General features: G+C 37.3%; 1 protein-coding gene across 10 annotated transcripts in view; it reads right to left on the bottom strand.

Annotated features, from left to right (window-relative positions):
• CADPS2 (calcium dependent secretion activator 2) overlaps window positions 1-21,712 on the bottom strand; it is a 689,394-nt gene that overhangs the window by 23,773 nt on the left and 643,909 nt on the right. For 9 of the 10 annotated variants that reach the window (XM_090287420.1, XM_090287416.1, XM_090287417.1 and 6 more), the window contains 3 exons: window positions 20,802-20,885; window positions 20,666-20,698; window positions 2,633-2,740 (listed from right to left, as the gene is read on the bottom strand). In XM_090287420.1, the coding sequence (XP_090143546.1) occupies window positions 2,633-2,740; window positions 20,666-20,698; window positions 20,802-20,885 (225 nt within the window). The remainder of the gene's footprint in view (window positions 1-2,632; window positions 2,741-20,665; window positions 20,699-20,801; window positions 20,886-21,712) is intronic. The other variant, XM_090287419.1, reaches the window with a different exon arrangement.

Raw genomic sequence — 21,712 nt, 5'->3', positions numbered from 1 at the left:
AGCACCCCTGGCCTCTACCCACTAGAAGCCATTAGAGGGAGATAGCCGACATACTCAAAATATCCAAATCAATAGTTATTGGTGAAAATGAAAAATGCATTTTTTATTTTATGGAAAAAACTGAATGGACTTTTTGGCTAACCCAATACCTTAAATGAAGCTGGTTCCTTCTATTTACCGCAGAGGTCTGCCATAATTTATTTATTCTTTTTGAAGTTATTTTTGTTGCAAGCAAAAGTGTTTGTAAGTTTAACAACTTATGGAGTGAAGTAGGAGGTCTTGATATTTGTTCTATTATTAACTTTTTTGACCTTCAAAGGATACTTATAGTTTTAATATTTCAAGATTTGACCTGTGTGTGCATGCATATGCACACACACGCATGATTTTCTCTGCATCTTAAGTTAGGATTAATTTCCTTATGTACTCAGAATGCACTTTAATTAGAATAGCAAAAGTTTGTTGTGATGCCTGAATAAAATCATTCTCTTCAATCTTTTATCTGTAATAAATTAAGGTGCTAACAGTATTTATAGGGTCTTTATTTTCAACTGTTTCTTGACACCTAACAATATTATTTTAAGCTCCATCCAAGTGGATTTCCAATAATTATATAATGTCTCTCAGTAATGATCTGTTGCTTAAGATATGCGTTCTATATTACCTTTCAACACAGACTTGATGACCTCTCATTTACTAACTGTAACTGAGGCAAATTCAGTCTTGGCTAATTAGGGGCTCTTAGTACCCCCTCATACATGTTATTCTTGATGACATATCAACAGAATTAGTCTACTCTTTAAAAAAATTACAGTAATAAAAGTGTAAAATTTTAAACTATTAGAATGTTTAAGGACATTATAACTATTTTACAAATAACAAGTCCAATGTTCTACTGGGGATATGCAAAATCACAAAACTTTCACAACCAGACAGAATGGTTTCTTGTCAAAGGTTCCTTTTAGAAGCAAATCCACAGCCATGTCAGATGTTTGGGCATTGAAAGGAAACTATATATAACCAGGACAATTAAACTAGCACATCATTTTAGTATTGGCTTCCTTGTACCCACTTTAGTTAGCTTCATTTGTTATTGTTACCACACAAAAATCTTCAAAAGAAGTTTGGTGAATAAAGTGGAATTGAAGTGGTGACTATCTTTATAGAGAAAAAAAATTCTACCTCTGTTATGAATGGATAGCAAGCTTTGCAATAAATAGGTCACCAAGACAAAACATTGAAAATGTTAAGAAAGCACACACACATATTTACAATGACCTATTTCCAGAACGACTCTACCTTCCTTCACCACAGAATACATACTTTAGCTATACTAAAAAGAAACTTAATGGGAATAACATCAATTCAACTTTCCTTTTCTGTTCAACATTTTTGAAAGTTACCACATAAGCAAAAAAAGTAAGAGAAATTAGAAGTGAAACATACATTTGTAAATTCAAAGCAATACCAAATGGAAGCAGAAGTTGCTAATATGGTTTCAGTATTTTGTAAAAGAGCCAGCTGGATGAAGGATAATTCTTCTACCCCTGCAGGGCATCAAAGCTTTTAGGAAATCATTCTTTTCACACATATTAACACTTAGCTTATTAAAAACAGATGATACTTTTATTGTAAAACAGCCTGAGTAGAGGCTAGTTTATATTTCTATATAAAATGTAAGACTTATTTTGACCACCCAATCTGACAGAGAACACTGACATGACAGACCATAGTAGAGATGACGTAGCAGGACCTTCCATAACTGTCACAGCTGAAGTGTCACCATGAAGCCTGTGAATTGTTGTTATGAAAACATTTGCAGTAACTTGCATAATTAAATGAAACTGCCAGAAAAGCATTTCTAAAATGCAGAGATGTACATAAATAAATACAGTTGAAAGCAAATATTAATTTCAGAATTAGCCTTGTGGTGAGTTATGCAGTTATGTCACAAGCAAAGTATCATTTCCCTGAACTGACTGTTAATAATTACAAATGAATGACAGGTTTGTTAATAATTACAAATGAATGACAGTGCTCTTAGTCTCCTTTACAGACACTCAAGAAATGATTTGATGATGATGGTTCTAAATCACAATCCCCCACTTCTAGGAGTTGCTTTGCCTAAATGAAGACCTTCATACTGACAAAACTGCAATATTATATCTGTTAGCACACATCAGTACTATGTATCAAGATCAAAACTTCAATAACAGCAGAGTGGCATATATTTGGTTTTACTGCAGCTTCTTTCTTTGTTTAACCGAAGAATATTTAACTTACTTAAAAAACTTTTCCAGTAGGGGCCACATCTGTTACAATCTGATTGTGTTTATGGGATGCTGCAGAGGTAAGTGAAATGACGCTGTACACAGTTGTAAACTGATTACCATCTTGCTTGTTAAAATTAACCTTAGAAGGTTTTTGAGACTCATTCTAACAGTGACAATTTTCACGTACGAAAATAAGCCAATTAAGATTTCTGTCAGCAAAGAAATAAAGCTATCAACTGTAATAGCTGCATAGAAGAAAAAGGATCAAAAAAGAAGTCTCCTTTGCAAACACATAAAAATGCAACTTTCTCCTTCAAAGTATCTATAATGCCAGCATACCTTGCAGAGTAGTTACTTACATCAAACAACTTTTCTATATACATTTCTTCATTGACCTTGTCTCGAAGAATGTCCTGATTTTGCCGAACAAACATAATGTAGGTATCTGCCAGGTCCATCCCTGGTTTCTGTTGTGAGGGAAAATCATGGGGATAAAATAATATCAGATCTTCATTGTAAACATAGTTAATCACAACTCTGGAAAATCATTCACTGTACCATTTCAAAAACTGCACTGGAAAAATATGCTCAAGCCCAAATTAACAGTGAGCTCTTTCAGGCAATTCAATAATTAAAGCAAATACAAGTTTATCATTGATGTCTATAATTTGAGGTCAAAGTTATACATCATTATTAAAACGATTAGAAATATGCAGTTGTATATGAGATAGCTTTTATTTAAATGGCTATCTTGGAGGGTTAATATACCAAGTAGTACATGAGCGAATTTTTCAAAAAATTCCCAAGTGCAATAATCATTTCCTAATTGCAAGTACAATTTGATTTCCATTGTCTCTAGCAGGTTTATTCATATATATATACACATCAGAGAAGGAAAACTCTGACTCCAAAAAACCTCCGCTGCCTTGCGGCATACCTCTTCAGGGGAAAGGCTAAGGGAGTAAACCCTGACAGAAAATCCGGAGCCGGAGTCCCTAAGGCGGTTTGACGTTGTATTCAACACCGGCAACCCCTGCGGCGCCCCTGAAGCCAAGCTGTATTGACTCCGTCTTTCCCTTGGACCCTTCAGCTGCGAAGAGAGGGGGGGTCTGCTGCATGGGCAACAGCAGACCCTCCATATCACCCTGCCCAGGCTCTGTAGCTTCAGCTTCACTGGAGAGGACACTCCAGCGTCATCGCAAGATGTCGATTTAACACGGTAGGAGACAGATACCGTGTCACCCCCGAGTTGGACTGCACAGCCATTCTCGGCGGTGCAGATAGACTCTTAAGAAGCTACACCATCGTCTCTCGAGACGGACGGCTGCCGACCGACCGATATATATATATATATATATATATATATATATATATATATATATATATATAAAACAAATATGTTAGTTTTCCGTGGTTGCCTTCTTCAACCAGTATGGGTGCTCAAGGAATACAAAATACATTTTTTACTAACCTGAACAAAACATTATTAGGAAGTTATTGGACAAAAAAACTTTAATGTATTACAAAATGAAACATAGGCAAAATGTTATAACTTACCCATTACTCCTATTCATTTACATTCATTAATACTATCTCAAGGATTTATTTTATTTTAGAAATGCAATAAGAGTACCAATGAAGAGCCAAATTGTGGATTAGATAACTTTCCAAAGTTATCCAACATTTGGTGTCCTCTAATGTTAGAGGAGATAGGGTAGTTAACATAATTCTTCCTTGCTATAAAATCAGTACTAGGAAGGGACAAAACCTGAATGGCTCCTAAGGAGTTTTCCTTCTAGACTTATCTTCAGTTCTTTCTTGAGTTTTATATAGCTGAACTGGTTAATAAAAATGTTTATTTGTATGATCTATACCTGGGGTTGAGACATAATCTACATTTACTTATTTATTCAATTAGAATATAGCATCAATAATAACTATATTTTAGAACTGATTCCAAATAAGTTAGTCTTGCATCATTTCACATCCACAGAGTACACTTATCACTTCTATCAACAGACTTATTTTTCAAAAGCAAGTATTGCAAGGAAAGTAGGTGAAAGAGGACATGGATGATTTAACTATTAAGTATTATTTAATAAGTACTTAACTATTAAACATTAATAGTTAAATGATCCATTTCCTCTGGAAGAACAATTGAAGGTATACAGCTCAGTGAGGTTAGGACAGCAATGCCTTCTCCTTAGACGAAGGGAAGTTCTTACCACATTTTGGGGTGGTATATATTATATACAATGATAAAACTTCCCATCTCTTAACCAGTGTGCATTATAGGCAATGAACATATCTTATTAATAAAAATTTGATTTTTGGTAACAAAATTACATCTCAGTAATGAACATCACAGAAAGTTTTTACTGCTCTTATATTTAGCCTAAAGGGAAATATATATATCACATAAATTCAAAGATCCTTTCAAACATAACCCTGATGTAACAAAATTAGTTATCAGTTACAATTTGAAACAACTATATAAATATATTCACTGGTCTTTCATTTAAGAGCTTCTATTGACAATGTAGGTAATATGTTCCAAACACAATGGAGGCAACTTACCAAATTCATTCCTTTTCTATTTTTCTGCATAATTCTCATAAGTAATGTCTGAAAGTTTAAATAACTACAAGGATAATCAAGAGAAACCTAGGTTGCTTTTTTCTATGGGTGTGGGGTGTTTGTACATTAGCTTTTCCAGTGAAGAGGCAGGGTGATTTGTACAAAGATTACTAACTACTGTGAAATACACGAGGACAACTAATCCACAGTGTTTCTCTCAAAACATCAAAAATGAGAAAATTTAGAAAACATACCACCACAGAATGAAAATGACATGAGAGCAATTTTCTATGCACAATAAGAAGTTAGCTCAGTGTGTGAGTTGCAGTCAGGTGCCTGGAAACAAAATGCTGTGATATATATAATACCAAGGCAGTTGGGCACAGCCCCACCAAAACTGCAGTTAAAAAACAGACAAATGAAAGGCTTGCTTTCTCCACCATTTCTCCCCACCCCAAAGCCATTTTTATTTCTGCCTTTCAAAGGAAGAGTAGTACACTTAGAAGCTTCATCTAGTCAATCACCTGACCCATCAGACTCACTGGAAACTAACTGATAGCCAGGAGGTCTGGAGAATAATGACTTTAAAGACTTGCTATAGACTCAGGGTTTTTTTTCTCCTTGATCACTTTCAAGATAACATTAGACCTCATGAAACATTGTCCAGAAAGAGTTTATCTTCTATCATCTAAAACTAACAAACATTTTACAGTTTAAGCCTAAAAGAAAACTAAATGCTGCTCTCTTTGGCAGACCCACGGGATATAATACAAAAATCACTAAGCTGAGAAATTCTACAACTTTCTAAGGAAATAAGAATTTCTAGTTAAAGGTGTGAGGTAAAGCTCATTTAAAGATTATTTAAAGAAATTAAGTGCTTCTGTCATTTTCATTTTTTTCTTTTTGAAATTACATTTTCTCTCTTTTTGGCAAATTAAGATCCTCTTGCCTGGATAACAAAACCTAGAATTCTTACATTCCTCATTAGCATTATTTCTTCCTTTATCTTTGGGCTGTTTACCTATTCTTGAAACTTTGACATATGGGAATTTCACACCTACTGAATGTATTTTCATGTGGCTTGTGGCATGAGACTATAATCATTAAAAGAATATACACAAGTAACTGCAACAGCTGCTGACATTACCAATTAGAATTGTAGTTCTTTAAAAACATTTTTTCCTTCCTTTGGTGCATGAAGGGTAATTATCTCTGATAAATTGCTGAAAAAGATGTAATTTTCCTTTTAAACAGTTTCTACTTACGGTACAAATGTGTTTGGATAGAAGACATTATCGCTGGTTCAGCACTCCTTTGTGCAAAGACTGTTTTATGGCAGTAAAATTTACATACTTTGAAAGTCACTGCATCTAATTCCATAATTACATGTTATCTTATTAAGAAATGCAGTTGAGTTCAAAAAAAGCAAAAACAACTCAACATGTTCTGTTAAGTTTTGGGTGTAAATGAAAAGAACATGCATGACTGTATTGCAGGGACAATATCACTACAAATTCTGGTACAAGTGAGTGCCCACCAAACTTACCCACCAATTTTATCAAAGGAGCAGCCCGTTAAACTTCAACAGCTATGGATCTGGATGAGTTTGTATAAAAAATTTTATATTCTAGAGAGCTATATTTAGAAATCTTTTCTATATTGCTAATTAAATTATAGTTCTCCTAATGAATATGAGAAGATAAAAATTAAAAACCACACAGCAAGCATGCTATGTATTAAATACCACTTAGAGTAAATGCTTTTTTTTCATGCTTGCATTTGAACCTCTGAAAGCCTCAGTTCCACTAAGCATTTACTTTCCTATCTAATAAACACTAGGGTAGTAATTTCTAAATCAAATAGGAGTTCCTAAATTACTTCTAATTCACATCATAAAACAACAGAATCTGGGTAACAAAGTTGTTATAAAAGGACACACAAACACACACACACACAAACAAAAAAAAAAACAACAACTAGAAAAATTCCCCATAAGCATAAAGAAATCAATACATATAGAAGGAAACAAAGTATGGTAAGATGAGTTTCTTGGACATCAGCTGCATAGGGAACAGAATACACCAGTGAATGAATGAGTTTAAGTAAGGGTGCAGACTCAAGCAATTTTTTTCAAGCGTTAATCACTACTTAACCTAGTGAGATGAACATGCTGTTTAAAAAAAAAAAGAGAAAAAATCCTTGTTAATTATATGCTGTAAATACTCTTACTTCCTGCTGCTACACCTAATATCACAGGTGCAAGTCTCCGCTTTTCCATTGATGGGTAGGTAGGTGCAATGCTGCCAGTCATTTCTCAAAGCAACAGATTTAGATACAGAAGAAGCCGCTTAACCTTCCACTGGAGGTTAACAATACATTATGCAAACACTGTCATTGTGTCTATTTAACAAGGAGACAATTTTTAAAAATATACTATTCTAGTCTCAAACAATAACTAGAAGCTACGGTATAATTGACTTAATTTAAAAATGCATTTCTTATAACCTAGAAAAGCTTGCCTTAAAGAAACAATCAAGAGTGAGACTGATACTCGAATTTATGATGATCTTCCTGCTTCATAAATGAAATACCTGCACCTGGTCACTATTACCATTTGGAAAAAATTAATCTTGCAAGATTTAAAACAATGGCATGTCTTCTCAATTTGAAATTGTCATAGGAACAATTTATATCTCAGTCTAACATTTCAGATTCCGAAACACTCTGTAATTGATCATCATAAAACATAGGACATAATGCTACAAATACATAACTTATTCCAGATATTGCTAAAAAAATGTTTTTTCTTTTGCTATTTAATATATCCTTTATTCCTTTAACATTTATGCAACAATTTCTATATTTTTATACATGAGTAAAGATGTTCTTCAAATTAAACTTTTCTAAAGTGTTTGGAGCAGTTTAAATAAATTATATGTTCTCAAATACTTTAAAATAATAGAAGGTTTTGAGTACAGATAGGAGAATTATGTTGTAAAAAAATATTTTTAATGTTTTCTACAAAGTTAAAAATTATATTGTATTCACACAGAAAAGCAAAAGGAAATACACAGAACTGAAGCCTTTAACTAGATTTATGCCAACTAAAATATTACATAAGCCGAGGAAGAGAAATGATTCATAAAAAAAAGCAGGGGAGAGGTGAAGAAATGTAAACAATAAGAAATTTGCAAAGATATAAAGTTTTCAAGGTTATTAATAGTAGTTTATCTCTTTTTTAAACAATGGGTGAAAAAATTTTCATTGTTCCCTTGAAAAATTCCAAACTATTATTTCAAGCAGTGAAGCAGCCACAGAATCACCTCTCTCTTTGTTAAGTTTAACAGCATTCAAAATTCCTTTAATTAACACTATTATTTTATTTTGTTTCCAAATTGGAAAGAAAATTCTGAATTAAAGATACTGGTATCCAGATCCTTTTGGAAACATTTTTTAGACTTGGAGCATGTAACGTGTATTTTAAATGTGTCCATTTCATTCAGTCTCGTGTTTTCCAGGGAGAGAGGTTCCGTTACCCCAGCGTTCTTGCTCTGGATGAGTGTCTTCTGTCTGCTCTCTATGAGGCTAGTCTAAAAAGCAGATCCCTCCCATCATGCCATCTATGAGCGCATCTGAAATCAGTGTGCTGTAATTAATGCTCCTGTGACTTAGGTAGTTGTGTTGAATTCGTTCTTAACACGTTGTGTACTGGGGAATTTAAATGCCTTTTAGGAATGACGAGAATTCTTGCCACCCGTATGCAATGTGTTAATATTCACAGGAATACTTTGCACAGTTTCTTCTCAGTAGTGACATAGTTTAAGCATTTGTAGATCTAAGTATTAGTATGTTTAAACATTTTTGTTGTATCACTTGGGGAAATCCTTCCAAATAGGAAGTTATTTTAAATATTAAAAGGAACACTGAATGATAGCTTAAGATATTTGCTTCCAACACTTAAGGAAAAGAGGCAGGTTGATTTTCAACTGAGATTTAGGGGTTCAATTTTAATTTTACTGTCCCTTGCCCATTTGAGACTGTGAGCATCTAGTATCTCTTGCTATTTCTGATCTATAACCAGGATCACGAACTAACACCTCAGAGTTTAGAGAAATAACTGCTAATATAGGAGTATCAGGCAAGGAATGCACTAATATGTGTATCACATACTAGCTTTATTTTCATGAGTAATGGTTATAATGATGACGAAGATATTAAATCTACCAGTTTATAATAATATTGACTAACCTTTCTCTCATCTATTTATAGTTGTTATGATGTCAACTACAAAAACTGAAATGAGGATTTGAAATGAAATTGCAACGCTGTGGGTATTATTTCATTTGGCTTTTAAAATTTTTACTACTTGAGATTGATTTATTCAGTCCTAATTTGGAACCTTTCAGATTTTGGCTTCAGGGATACCTGAGAATGCTAGAAGGTCAGGGTCCAGAGGTAGTCTGTGGGTCTACCTTATATGAGAGAGATGAGCCAAACACGCAAAAAACAAAGGAATAAAGATGAGGGAAGCAAACTGCTCATCTAGGAAGCACAAGACACAACCTCCTCTGGTCCTATAATGGTGAGACTTAGTCTGGTCCTGGTGTGCATCACTCTCTCTCCAGGTATGTATTCCCAGGGGGCAGGTGCTTTGTTCCCCATGTTCTGCCTGGCTCTCATTCTGATGTAAGACACTGAGTATTTGAGTGGCCTTATCTAAGTAATAAACAATATCAGAAGCAAGAAAGCAAAGGAAAGAGGAAAAACATTATTGTAATGAACGGATCAACCATACCTTTAAAAGTCACATTAATATATACAAGGTGCTTAATATTCTAAAATAAAAGGAAAATGAATTAAAAAAACAATTTAATATTAAGGAAAGAAGCACGATTTTTCTTTTGGAAAATACTCATGTCAGAAGCAGGGAAACTCCAGAGAAATGCATGGGAGCAGGAAGTACCATTCCAGGAAGGAGAAATACCGACCCCGTTTATTACAATAGTGCTTTACATTTACAAAGTGCCTTCAGAACAGGGATTATACTATTATCCTCATGGCCCAGGAGGGAAAATGGAAGCCCACTGGGGCAGGTGGGACTTGAACAGAGATCCTGGATTCCACATCAAATCAGTACAGTACAGAGTTGAATTCAAGCCACATCTTGGGGATTTGGGAGATTAGAAGTCTTTGGCAAGTGTCATTAGGAAGACAGAACATGTAAGGGAATTATTAATGAAGACAAGAGAAAAAGAAGTTATCTCCATCTTCTCAGGACAGACGACCAGCATCAGGCACTAGTACTGTGAGGCCACTCAGTGGGAGTTTCTCCTTTGCTTCCTCACTCCTTGTCCTTGGTTTTTCTTGGTCTCAGTAATCCTTGCCATGTCCTCCAGGTCTCTTTAGCTATGTCACCTCATTGTCTAGCACAGAGGTCATATGCAATGTGTGTGGTGTTGTTAAGCCAATTTTCAATAGGTATTTTATATACGTATACACACGAACATACACACCCCCAAATGTCCCATAATTAATATGACCTATGGAACAAAGTTCCTGAATCAGTTAGAAAGGACCTTAAATGCCATCTGGCTGTATTCTTACATGATGCAGGAATCTTCAGTACCACATCTAGCAAATAGTGGTGTAGCTTCTATTATAATATATCTTTGTATACAATTTATTTTTTAAATTTTTCCCTTACACTAATTTCAGTTCTGCCTCTCACTAGATTTTAGTCACTGTTCCTAGTTCTATCCTCTTGATTGAGTGAAATGATAAATTTTTAGAATTTGGACACTAAATTTTATTATAATTGATAATAATAATAATATGTGATAACATAATTTATTGAGCCCAAATTTCATTGCAGAGATGCTAAAAAGTGCTTAACATATTTACAACAAGCCTAGAAGAGGTATAATTATATATTCATTTCATAGATAAAAAACAGGTGTCCATGCAGCTATATGCATATGTCCAAAGTCATCAAATTGCATATATTAAATATGGATGGTTTTTAATATATCAATTACACCTCAATAAAGCTGTTAAAAAAGCAACCTGTTAGGGTTTTCTGGACCCAAGGGTAGGTAGGACGACGACCATGTCCAGCTTGAAGCAGCTAGAGGAGCTTGAGACCTTCGCCCATTGTCCTTTACAAGATTACAAAGGGTCCTAATATTTGAGAGGGGGGGGATAGTTAATTTTTACGAACCAGGGGTATGGACTTGGGGGGGATTGCTGGGGGAGGGGGGTGCTGGGGGGAGGGGAACAAGGGGGAGAAAATTGGAACTGTTGTAACAATATAATCAATAAAAAACATTAAAAAAAAAAAAAAAAAAAAAAAGCAACCTGTTACCCAAGGTTATACAGATACTAAGTACAGTGACAGAGCAAGAATTCAAACGCAGGCAGCCTGGCTTTTAGTCTGGGTGTGTAGCTTCTCTGCTGTGCTGCCTTGTCGGATTTTTTTGTTGTTGTTGTCATCTGTTTTTAGCAGCTACCCCACATTACTGTGTCTTGTGATTTTTCACACAACTTTTTAACATACACTGCTAGCAGCTATGTCTCCCCTATTTTATGAGTAGGTAATATTTTTTGGGGGTGGGGGTTAGTTCTAATATAATTCCTTAACCGTACTGAATATTTGGTTTTGGCCTAGTGTTCCTGTCTGTGAAGCTAACCTGAATGACTTCATTTGTCTATGTGATATATCACACTTATTGATTTGTGAATATAGTACCAACCTTGCACCCCTGGAATAAGTTCTATTTGATCATGCTGTATGATCTCTTAATGTATTGCTGGATCTAATTCGCTAATATTTTGTTGAGGATTTTAGCATCTATGTTTATCAGGGACATTTGCCTATAATTTTCTTTGTAGTGTCTTTACCTGGTTTTGAAATTAGCATAAAGTTGGCCTTGTTAAAAGAGTTGGAAGTTTTCCCACCTCTTGAATTTTTTGGAATAGTTTAAGAAGGACAGGTGTTAGTCCTTCTTTGAATGTTTGGTAAAATTTGCCTGTGAAACCATCTGGTCTGGGACTTTTGTTTGCCGTGAGTTCTTTTGATTACTGCTTCAATTTCATTAGTTGTAATTGGTCTATTCAGGTTTTCTGATTCTTCCTGATTTAGTTTTAGGGTATTATGTGGTCTAGGAATTTGTCCATTTCACCCAGGTTGTCCAATTTCTTGGCATATAGCTGTCCATAGTGTTTTCTTACAGTACTTGTACTTCTGTGGTGTCAGTTGTTATTTCTCCTCTTTCATTTCTGACTTTATTTACTTGGGCCCTCTCATTTTTTTTCCTTGATGAGTCTGGTTAAAGATTCATCAATCTTCTTTGTCTTTTCAAAGAATCAGCTCTTGGTTTCATTGATCTTTTTATTTATTTATTGGTGCCTCCCAGATGCACCCCAACTGGGGATCAAACCTGCAACCTATGCATGTGCTGTGACTGGGAATTGAACTGGTAACCTTTTGGTGTACAGGATCATGCTCCAACCAATTGAGCAACACCAGCCAGGGCTATGATTGTTTTAAACTCTGGATTTGGTATCTTGGCCCCTTCCATTTCATTTAATTCTTTTTCTGCAGATTTCTCTTGTTCTTTCACTTGGGGCATATTTCTCTGTGTATTAGGTAGATCTGCTATGATTTCCAAACTTGTTATGATGGCTTTATGATGTAGGTGTCTTGTTGGGCTCAATGGCACGATCTTCCACATTATCTGAGCTTGGTGCTCTAAGACTGTTTCTTGCAGGTTATGTGCACCCTCCTGTTGTACCTAAGTCTTGTATGCTGTTGGCCCTTCTATGGGTGGAGTTAACCATTCAGGTGGCTGGCTATACAAATAAACCTCAATCACTGAGTAAGAGTCACTGTGCAGGGGCTTCCCCACTATATGGAGTTGTTCCACAGAGGGTCTGGTGCCTACTGGACTTTTCTCTTGTGTGCATCACTTGTGTGTCTCATTGGGTCAAGCTCTGGTGTGGTTTGAAGCCCACCACTGGTTGTATTGGTTCTGGGTCCACTTGGGCCAGGTTCAGGAACAGGTCAATGTCAGATGCTATGTGTACCTGTTGGGCTACCACAGTATTTGTGGCCTGGGTATGCATGGGAGGGGCCCATTTGTGTACAAGGGTCAGCTTTCTCCAGCTTAGGGCTATGGGCAGATATATAAATGGTCCAAGGGTCCCAGGGGTCCATCTCGTCTGCACCTGTCAGCCACTCTGCCTCCTTCTGAGGTTGCCTAGCCTTCCTCCAGAACCTTCCGAAAAAAGACTGCAGAGTAAGCTCAGACCAACCATAGACCATAGACCCTTCCATAGGTCATGAGCTCAGTAGGGTGGGGCAACCAGGGTCATGAGGATGGGGTTAGTGGTGCCCCTACTTGGGGGCCACGTGGTCGGCACTCAATGAGAGGAAAGTAGCCCCTACTCCAGAGCTATACAACAGCCTCTTCCAGAGTCTCCAACTCTAGGTCCCCCAGGAGGAATACGCTGCAGATTCAGGTTGGGTGCAATAAGCTGTCTCTGCAGAAGCAAGGTCAGCAGGGTGGAGCCACCAGGACTCAGAACAGAACAAAAGAGTCTCCCATTGAGCGTGCTAACTGAGCCTTCAGGAGCGGGCCAAGCACTTAGTCCTGGTCCCGGAGAATAGCCTCTGAGGGATGTACACTCTGAATTTCCCAGCTCCCAGCAGCACTATCTTCCCTGAACGGAGCTGAGCTTAGCAGTGCGGGGCCACTGGGGATGGTGCCAGCAAACCTGTAGGAGGTGGCAAGGCACTCTTTCCCTTTCCTGGGCAAAAGCCTCTGACATACAATGGAGGTTCCAGCTCTGAGCAGCTCTCATAGCCAGTCCCTCTGCGCCCACCCTGTGGGACTTAGCTCAGAGAAGGTCAAGGTCCCCAGCTGCTGTTAAGGCAGGTCAAATGAGTCTCCAGTTGAGGGAATACCATATGCTGAGCTTGCAGAGGAGACAAGAATGGTCCCACAAATCAGCTCCCACAGATATGAGTCCTGGACAAAAGCCTCTCTGGAAGATGTGCTCCAGAAGTCCCAGCTCTGTGAGGTGCTCTGATCCCCCTGCAGCACTGAACTCAGCAGGGCAGGCCACGTATATCAACCCAGGATGGGGCAGGGGCAATTTTGCACTCAAGGTGGGGAAGAATGGTTCCCTTTCCAAATCCATGTAGTTCAATCATTATCTGAGTCTCCACCAAGAGCTTCTCCAGAAAAAGAGCCCCCCAAAGGTCCCTGCTGGGTGCAGCCAGCAGACCCCACTGCAGGGCCTGAGAACAGCAGAATAATGTTACCAACAGTAAGAGGACTGGAGAGTGAACTTTACAGGCTGGTGCTGTAACAACAGGAGTGCTTGACCCTGGGAGGTGCTGTCTGGGTATCCAGCAGACACTTTTCTTTCCCAGGCAGACTAACTCCCTACTGATTTTCGCCACCAGAGTCTATATGGGCTCCTCTTCCCATCTCTGTTGCTCTGGGTTCGGGATCCCTGTGTGAAGCTCAGACCCCACATTCCTGGTGTGAGAGTTTTGCAGCCAAGATATCCCTCTGGCAGTCTGAGAGGGGGGGAAACCTAAAATATTTCCCTCAGCCCAAACTAAGTATAATGGGCAAAAGGGTTTTGAACAGGTGAGATGTGCCTGGCACACCTTCCTCCAAAGAAGCCCTTTTTCCCCCTAATGTTGGACATTGAAAAATTAATACCTGCCTTTTGTCATCTAGTGGTTATGGACCGAATGATGTCTTTTAACCTTGTTGCCAAATTTGTTGCCCCCAGAATACAACAAGGATGCCAGCCTATTAAACCAAGCACGCCGTTGTCCGGGACAGCCAACTGACCTGGAGTCTGCACGATCCTTCCCCATGTGGGAAGGCCACCCTCCGGTCTACACCCCCACTCTTAGTAGGGATTTCTAGACCCAAGGGTAGATAGGACGACGACCATGTCAAGCTTGAAGCAGCTAGAGGAGCTTGAGACCTTCGCCCATTGTCCTTTATAAGATTATAAAGGGTCTTAAGTCTGAGAGGGAGGGATTGTTATTTTTTATTTTTTCAAAAATTAATTATTTTTTTTTAAAAAAGACTAATATAGGAAAGGGTGAAGCCAGAGACCTTGTATGTACGACCCATGGGCATGGACTGGTGGGGGGGAGATTGCTGGGGGTGGGTGGCGCTGGATGGAGGGGAGCAAGGGGGAAAAGATTGGAACTATTGTGACAATATAATTAATAAAACATACTTAAAAAAAAAGAAAACACATGCCAGCTTTAGAATTTAAAAAAAAAAAAAGATATCCCTCTGGCATCTTTGCCACCGCACATAGGTGTGGGGTCCAGCTCTTTCTGTGTCTCCATCCTTCTCACTGGTCCCTATGTGGCTTCTTCTGTAAATCCTTGGTTATAACATTTCAGTTCAGCTAGCTTTCCATTGATTATTCAGGGTGATTGCTCCATGATTCAGCTGTAAATCCGGTCTGGTGTCAGGAGCAGGTGAGTGTAGCTTTTACCCACTCCTCAACCATCTTAGAATCTCCCTGATTTTCAATTTTTGCCTACAATCAAGTTTATCTTTGTGCCATAAAGATAAGTTTTGACAAATACATAGTGTCATGTATTTACCATTACAGTATCACATGGAATAGTGCCACTGCTCTAAAAGTTCCACCCTCCATGACCTTGAATTTATGACAACCACTAATCTATTTGTAATCTTTACAGCTTAACCTTTACTAGACTGTGATATAAATGGAATCATAAGTGTGCAGCATTTTCTGGCTTCTTTCACTTAGCAATATGCCTTTAAGAGTCATCCATGTCTTTGTGTGGCATGGTAGCTAATTTTCTCTCTCTGCTGAATTAGTATTCCAAGTTTATGAATGTACCATTTCTTACTTATCCATTCACCTACGAAAGAAAATTTTGGTTGTTTCTATTTTTGGTGATTATTAATGAACATTTGTGTGCAGGTTTGGTGTGGACACGTTTTAAAATCAGTTGGATAAATACCTAAGAGTGCAAGTGGTGAATTTCACAGTAAGACTGTTTAGCTGTGTAAGAAACACCAGTCTTTCAAACTGCCTATATCATTTTGCATTTCCATCATCAATAATTGAGAGACCCTGTTGTTCTGCATCCTTGTCAACATTTTACTATTGTCAGTTTTTAAAATTTTGACTATATTAATAAGTGTGTAGTGGTATGTCATCTATTTATTTAATGCTCACCTGAGGGCATTTTTTATTGCTTTTAGAGAAAAAGGAAGGGTGAGAGGGTGGGGTGGGGAGAGAGAGAAACAGACAGACAGACATCAACTACTTGGTTGTCTTCTTGTACATGCCCCGACCGGGGATAAAATCTACAACCTGGGTATATGTCCTGACCAGAATCAAATCCACGACCTTTCAGTCCACAGGACAATGCTCCAACCACCTGAGCTGCACTGGTCAGAGTGGGAATCTCAGTTTTCATTTGTCTTTCCCTAATGACAAATGATATTGAGCATCTTTTCATGTGCTTGTTACCTCTGTTTCCTTATTGCAGTATCCATTCCAATGTTTTGCCCATTTTTTAATGGCTTGTTCGCTTTCTTATTGTTGAGTAGTAACAAGCCTTTGTACATTTTAGATACAAGTTCTTTATTGAATATGTGTCTGTGGCTAGTCTTTTTATGCTCTTAACAGTGCAGAGCAGTCAATTATTAAGTCCAACGTATGATTTTTTCTTTCGTGTATGTTTTTGGTGTTGTATCTAAAAAATCATCACCAAATACAAGGCCACATATTATTTCTATTATATTTTCTTCTAGAAATGTTATAGTTTACACATTTCAGGTTTTTGACAGTTGCAAGTTAATTTTTGTGAAAGGCGAGCCAGTGTTCCATTTCTCATAAGGTTCTCCTGAAAACACTGCTTCAGAGAGGCTTATTTTCTGGTGTTTTAGCATAAAAAACATTAAGTGTCAACAGCACTTCATAGCTTTTGAAGTTAATATTCAGAGATATCGATATTATAGGTGTAATGACTAGATTCGAGGGAGAAACTCCTTTCTTAGTAATCTGCCATAGCCAGACAACCCCTATGGTTTGTAAGCTCTGCTAGGGTTGGGGGAGCTGGCCAATTTGATTTAACAGTGACAGTGGTAAAATGGAATTCATCTAGAGTGAATGTCATGATAAAGGGTACTATTGCTATAGCTGTTTTCATGATGTGTCTGTCTCTCTCTCTTTCATCCCTAGATACTGAACAACTTGTGAGCAGGAAATGTATATTTTCATCATGTACACATAGGGCCTAACACTTAGTACATGCTCAATAAATGTTTAATTAATGAATTCAATGAAGAAGTTGAGGATGTTTACTGTATGAAATAAGAATTCCTCGGGCATTATATCCCTTTGAATAGACACCCTATCTCTTGGGCAGAGGAGGGATGATAATTATCATTAAATATTTGAAGGGCTATCACACAGAAGGGGGATTAGAACCAAGACTGAAGTCACAGGGCTACAGAATTTCAACTCATTATATATAAGAGGAGGCTGCCTTATGATGAGCCTGCAATCACTAAAAAGTGTTTGTGAGGGATATTAGGGGAGGAGGTTTCTGCATTGAGGAAGAGAATGAATGAACCACTTTCTGTATCTTCCAATTCTGAATTTCTATGGGGTCTGATAGATGTAGTACAGTGTCAAACTAAGAACTTCAAAATCCCTAAGAAGAGGAATAATTATCGTGTGCCATTCCATTTGTAATTCAAAATAAAAGTAAAACTATTATAAAGTATGTTAGGAATTCCAATGAAGTTCATGTGTTCTTGTGATGACTCATCTCTTTTTAATAAATATCAACTGTTCTCCTTAATTCTCCCCTTCTCTCTTTTGTGCCACTTCTTTGCAGGAACCTACACATGTGATTATGTCTGATTACTTGCCCAATAGTGATTTACTGATTCCTGGTACAAGACAAGGAGTACACTAAGACTTCTTTGGGAACCACTCATAAAATAAAAAGCTCTGTTCCAAAGAAACTCCATGAAAAGGCAAGAAAGTGAATGGCCTGCTCATTTAAACTGTTCATTTATAATACCTATAGCAGCAATAAATCTGGGGACTATATAGTTGTTCACACTATGAAATGTGGTTACGTGCTTTAAAAAGCAGCCACCTGCAACTTTTACACAAAGCTTGCCAGTACTCAAACCGCTGACATTTATAAAGACAATCCAGAGATGTGACACTGCTCAAGTGTCTTAACTAAAGATGAGATTACTTATATTCCATCTAATTTAGAATTTAAGTTTTTTCATTTGTGCTCTAACTCTTTGAAAACAGATAAATATACCAACATATATGATTACACAGAACATTTTAGGCCTTGATCATATATGTGATAATAGAACTTAAGGCAAAAACTAATTTTCTTATGATTATCAACTTAAAAATGCTGCACTAACTTGTTGACTGCATTTAGCATGTGAATTCTTTTATTGTAGCTAAATAAGTTTCATAACGTCCTCTCATGGTATTTTAATCTTTTAACAAATTTACAGGTTACCATTACTTCCCAATAATTCTTTGAAAAACTAAATGTTAAAATAAGTGAATACTGATTTATATAACACTTCTGTATTTTGAAAATTAGTCCTTTCATTTAACTGGTTCATCTTTCTTGTTACCTTAATCCCTATAAGAAACCTATTATGGACTTCCAGACAAGATGGAGGCTTAGACTGACATGCTCGGTCTCCCTCTACAACTAAAAAGGAATACAACTACCTCAAAACAAAAGATAACTAGAAATTCCAGAAAATAAAACTACATGGAAGCCCAACATATGAAGTTATAAACCAGCGGTGCTCGTCCGGACAGGTAGGAGGAGAGAGAAAATGCGGTGCTGTCCGTGGTAGCAGCAAGGATAGCGGCAGGACTGCGAGAAATGTCAGGGGAACAATCCCGGCTGTAGTCACTCTGGGCAGGTCGCGATCTCAACGCTGGGGAAGGCAGCCCTCCCATTGCCTTGGATGGTGAGGCCCGGAGGGCTGGGGGACAGATTTCAGTCTCTCAGCGGAGAGTAACGGCAGGAATCCATCTTGGACCCCCGCCCCCATACAAAGTGCCACAGCACTGTGAAAAAGGTTGCTGATCACTGCCGTTGCTGGGTAGTGATGAGTGTACAGGGCCCCGCCCCCATAGCCTGCCCAGGAAGCAAAGCTAAACACAAATCTGTTGGAATGAAGCAGACAACGATTGAAATCCTGGTGACGCAGCTCACCAGGCAACAGATGCGAAACCTGCAGACGAACAAATAAAAAACCTTTCTGAGGCTCAGTTTAGAGCTATAGTTATAAGGTGGCTTACAGAATTAACAGATTTGGAACAAGACACGGAAGGACTGAAAGCTACTCATACTGAAACGAATGAAAACACATACGAGACAAGTGGTGAGGAAATAAAATCCAGAGATCAAATCAACAAACTGGAATACAGGGAAGGAACACACAGTCAACAAGTGCAGACAGAGGAAACAAAAAGTAAGGAAAGTGAGGAGAGGATCAGAAACCTCTGGGACAGCTATAAACGAACGAACATTTGAATAGTTGGATTGCCAGAGGGCCAAGAAGAAAAACTAGAAATTGAAAACTTATGTGAAAAAATAATGAAGCAGAACTTCCCAAACTTGGGGAAGGAAATAGACTTACAGGTCCAGGAAGCACAGAGAGTTCCAGAAAAACTGGACCCAGGGAGAACCACTCCAAGACACATTATGATCAAAACATCAAAAATTAAAGATAAAGAGAGAATCTTAAAAGCAGCAAGAGAGAAGAAAAGAATCATGTACAAAGGGGTCCCAATTAGACTATCAGCTGATTTCTCAAAGGAGACCCTACAGGCAAGAAGGGACTGGCAAGAAATATTCAAAGTAATGAAAACAAAAAACCTATAGCCACAAATACTCTATCCAGCGAAACTGTCTTTCAGAATAGAAGGACAGAGAAAGTGCTTCCAGGACAAAGTAAAACTGAAGGAGTTCATTAGATTCAAACTACTATTATATGAAATGTTAAAGGGACTGGTTTAGAAGAAGGAGGATCAAAACTATGAACATTAAAATGAAAACTGCATCACAAGCACCAACAACAGAAGCTAGGGAATCAAAACAAAGGCAAACTAAATAGGCAACGAGAATGGGGAAAGAATTATAGGTATGGGGAACATATTGTGGGGAAGTCAGCAGGGAGGGGGAAGGGGAAAGGGAGGGAGATGGTACAGGAATTAAGAAGCATAGTAGGAAGGAATGGAATAGACAGAAAGAGGTTGAGAAGAACTGTATGCACAAACAATGGACATGGACTAAAAGGGGGGGACAACAGGAGGGAAGAAGGCCACTGGGTGGAGGGGAGCAGGAGGAAAATAAATTGGGACAACTGTAACAGCATCATCAATAAAACATGTTTTTTTAAAAAAGAAACCTATTATGGCTTTTATATGAAGGGATGGGAGAGTGTGCATTTTTTCTATGAATAGCATGAGGCATTTTTCTTCCCCCTCCCAGTGCGTTCTAACTACTTCTGCAATTGGGCTGACAGGTTCTCATGATGAACTGACCTCAGTGAGAGCTTCCAAATTACAACAGGAAAGTACACTGAAAAACCCTGCCACGCCTTGTTATGAGGAAAATAAACTGGTCTATGGAGGAATGGCATTGGTTTGAAGATTTGAAATAAACCTGTAGTGAACCATAATCATTAAAAAATTATGTATAACTTTAAAAAGCAAATAAAAATACTTACTGGAACATCAACATATTTTGCAGCTGCTTTCACCTTAAGTGGAAAAGAGATAATTATAAGAATTATTTTTTCACTGTTAGTAAATACTATGACAACAGTCAAAAGATAGCCAAAAACAACTCATTCAAATACTTACAGTGAATGACAGAATGGATGAAAAGAAAGTGCCTTCGTCATATCTTGACAGCTTAGACAACACCCCTTCCAACACTGAAACAAACTATAAACAGTTTATAGTGAGTATTTAGAAAATGACTGTGCATACAAACTAGTATGAGGGCAAACAGTTCCTGAACCAACTTATGCCAGGGCACAGAATCCAAACGTATAAACTGACAGCTGAGGGGCTGACTTGAAATGTTCCTGCTTTCATTGTGAATATAAACTCCTTCCCAATTTCTGGAAATAACACAGACATTTTTAAATACAGGAGAATAATATGTCATAGGAGTCTGGTCATTATATGTGAACTAACTTAAATCATTAGTAAATAACTTTAAATTCCTGAGCCTATACCTTTTTTTTTACTTTAAAAATAAACAATTTTATTGTTTTCAAAAGTATCATGCAGAGCAGATAGTTACAATAAAAATACTAATATTTATATGTATACTTTTAATGGAGAAAACCAACATATTTTCTTAAACATTTATCACCCAGCTGTTTTCTTCTTTTCCTTATTGTTTTTAATTGAATTTATTGGGGTGACACTGGTTAACAAAATTATACAGCTTTCAGGTGCCCAATTCTACAACATATCACTTGTACACTGTATTGTGTGTATGTTTACCACTTCAAGTCAAGCCTGAGATTATGCTTTTGAAGCAATTTTCAGATTCAATATAGATGTTTAGAAGTTCTCATTACAATAAAAAAAATGTAACTATGTTCGAAGATAAATGTTAACTAGACTTACTGTGCTCATTTCACAATATATACAAATATCAAATCATTATATTATACACTTTAAACTAATATAATAAGTCAGTTATGCCTTAATAAAAAACATATAGATAATTAGAAGTAATGATGGTCAAGCATAATCAA

The sequence above is a fragment of the Furipterus horrens genome, unplaced genomic scaffold, assembly GCF_987537825.1.
Source record: "Furipterus horrens unplaced genomic scaffold, mFurHor1.1.pri manual_scaffold_9, whole genome shotgun sequence".
NCBI classification, from domain to species: Eukaryota; Metazoa; Chordata; class Mammalia; order Chiroptera; family Furipteridae; genus Furipterus; species Furipterus horrens.
Note: the sequence above shows the minus strand (reverse complement) of the source record. Positions and strands in the feature narration are given on the sequence as shown.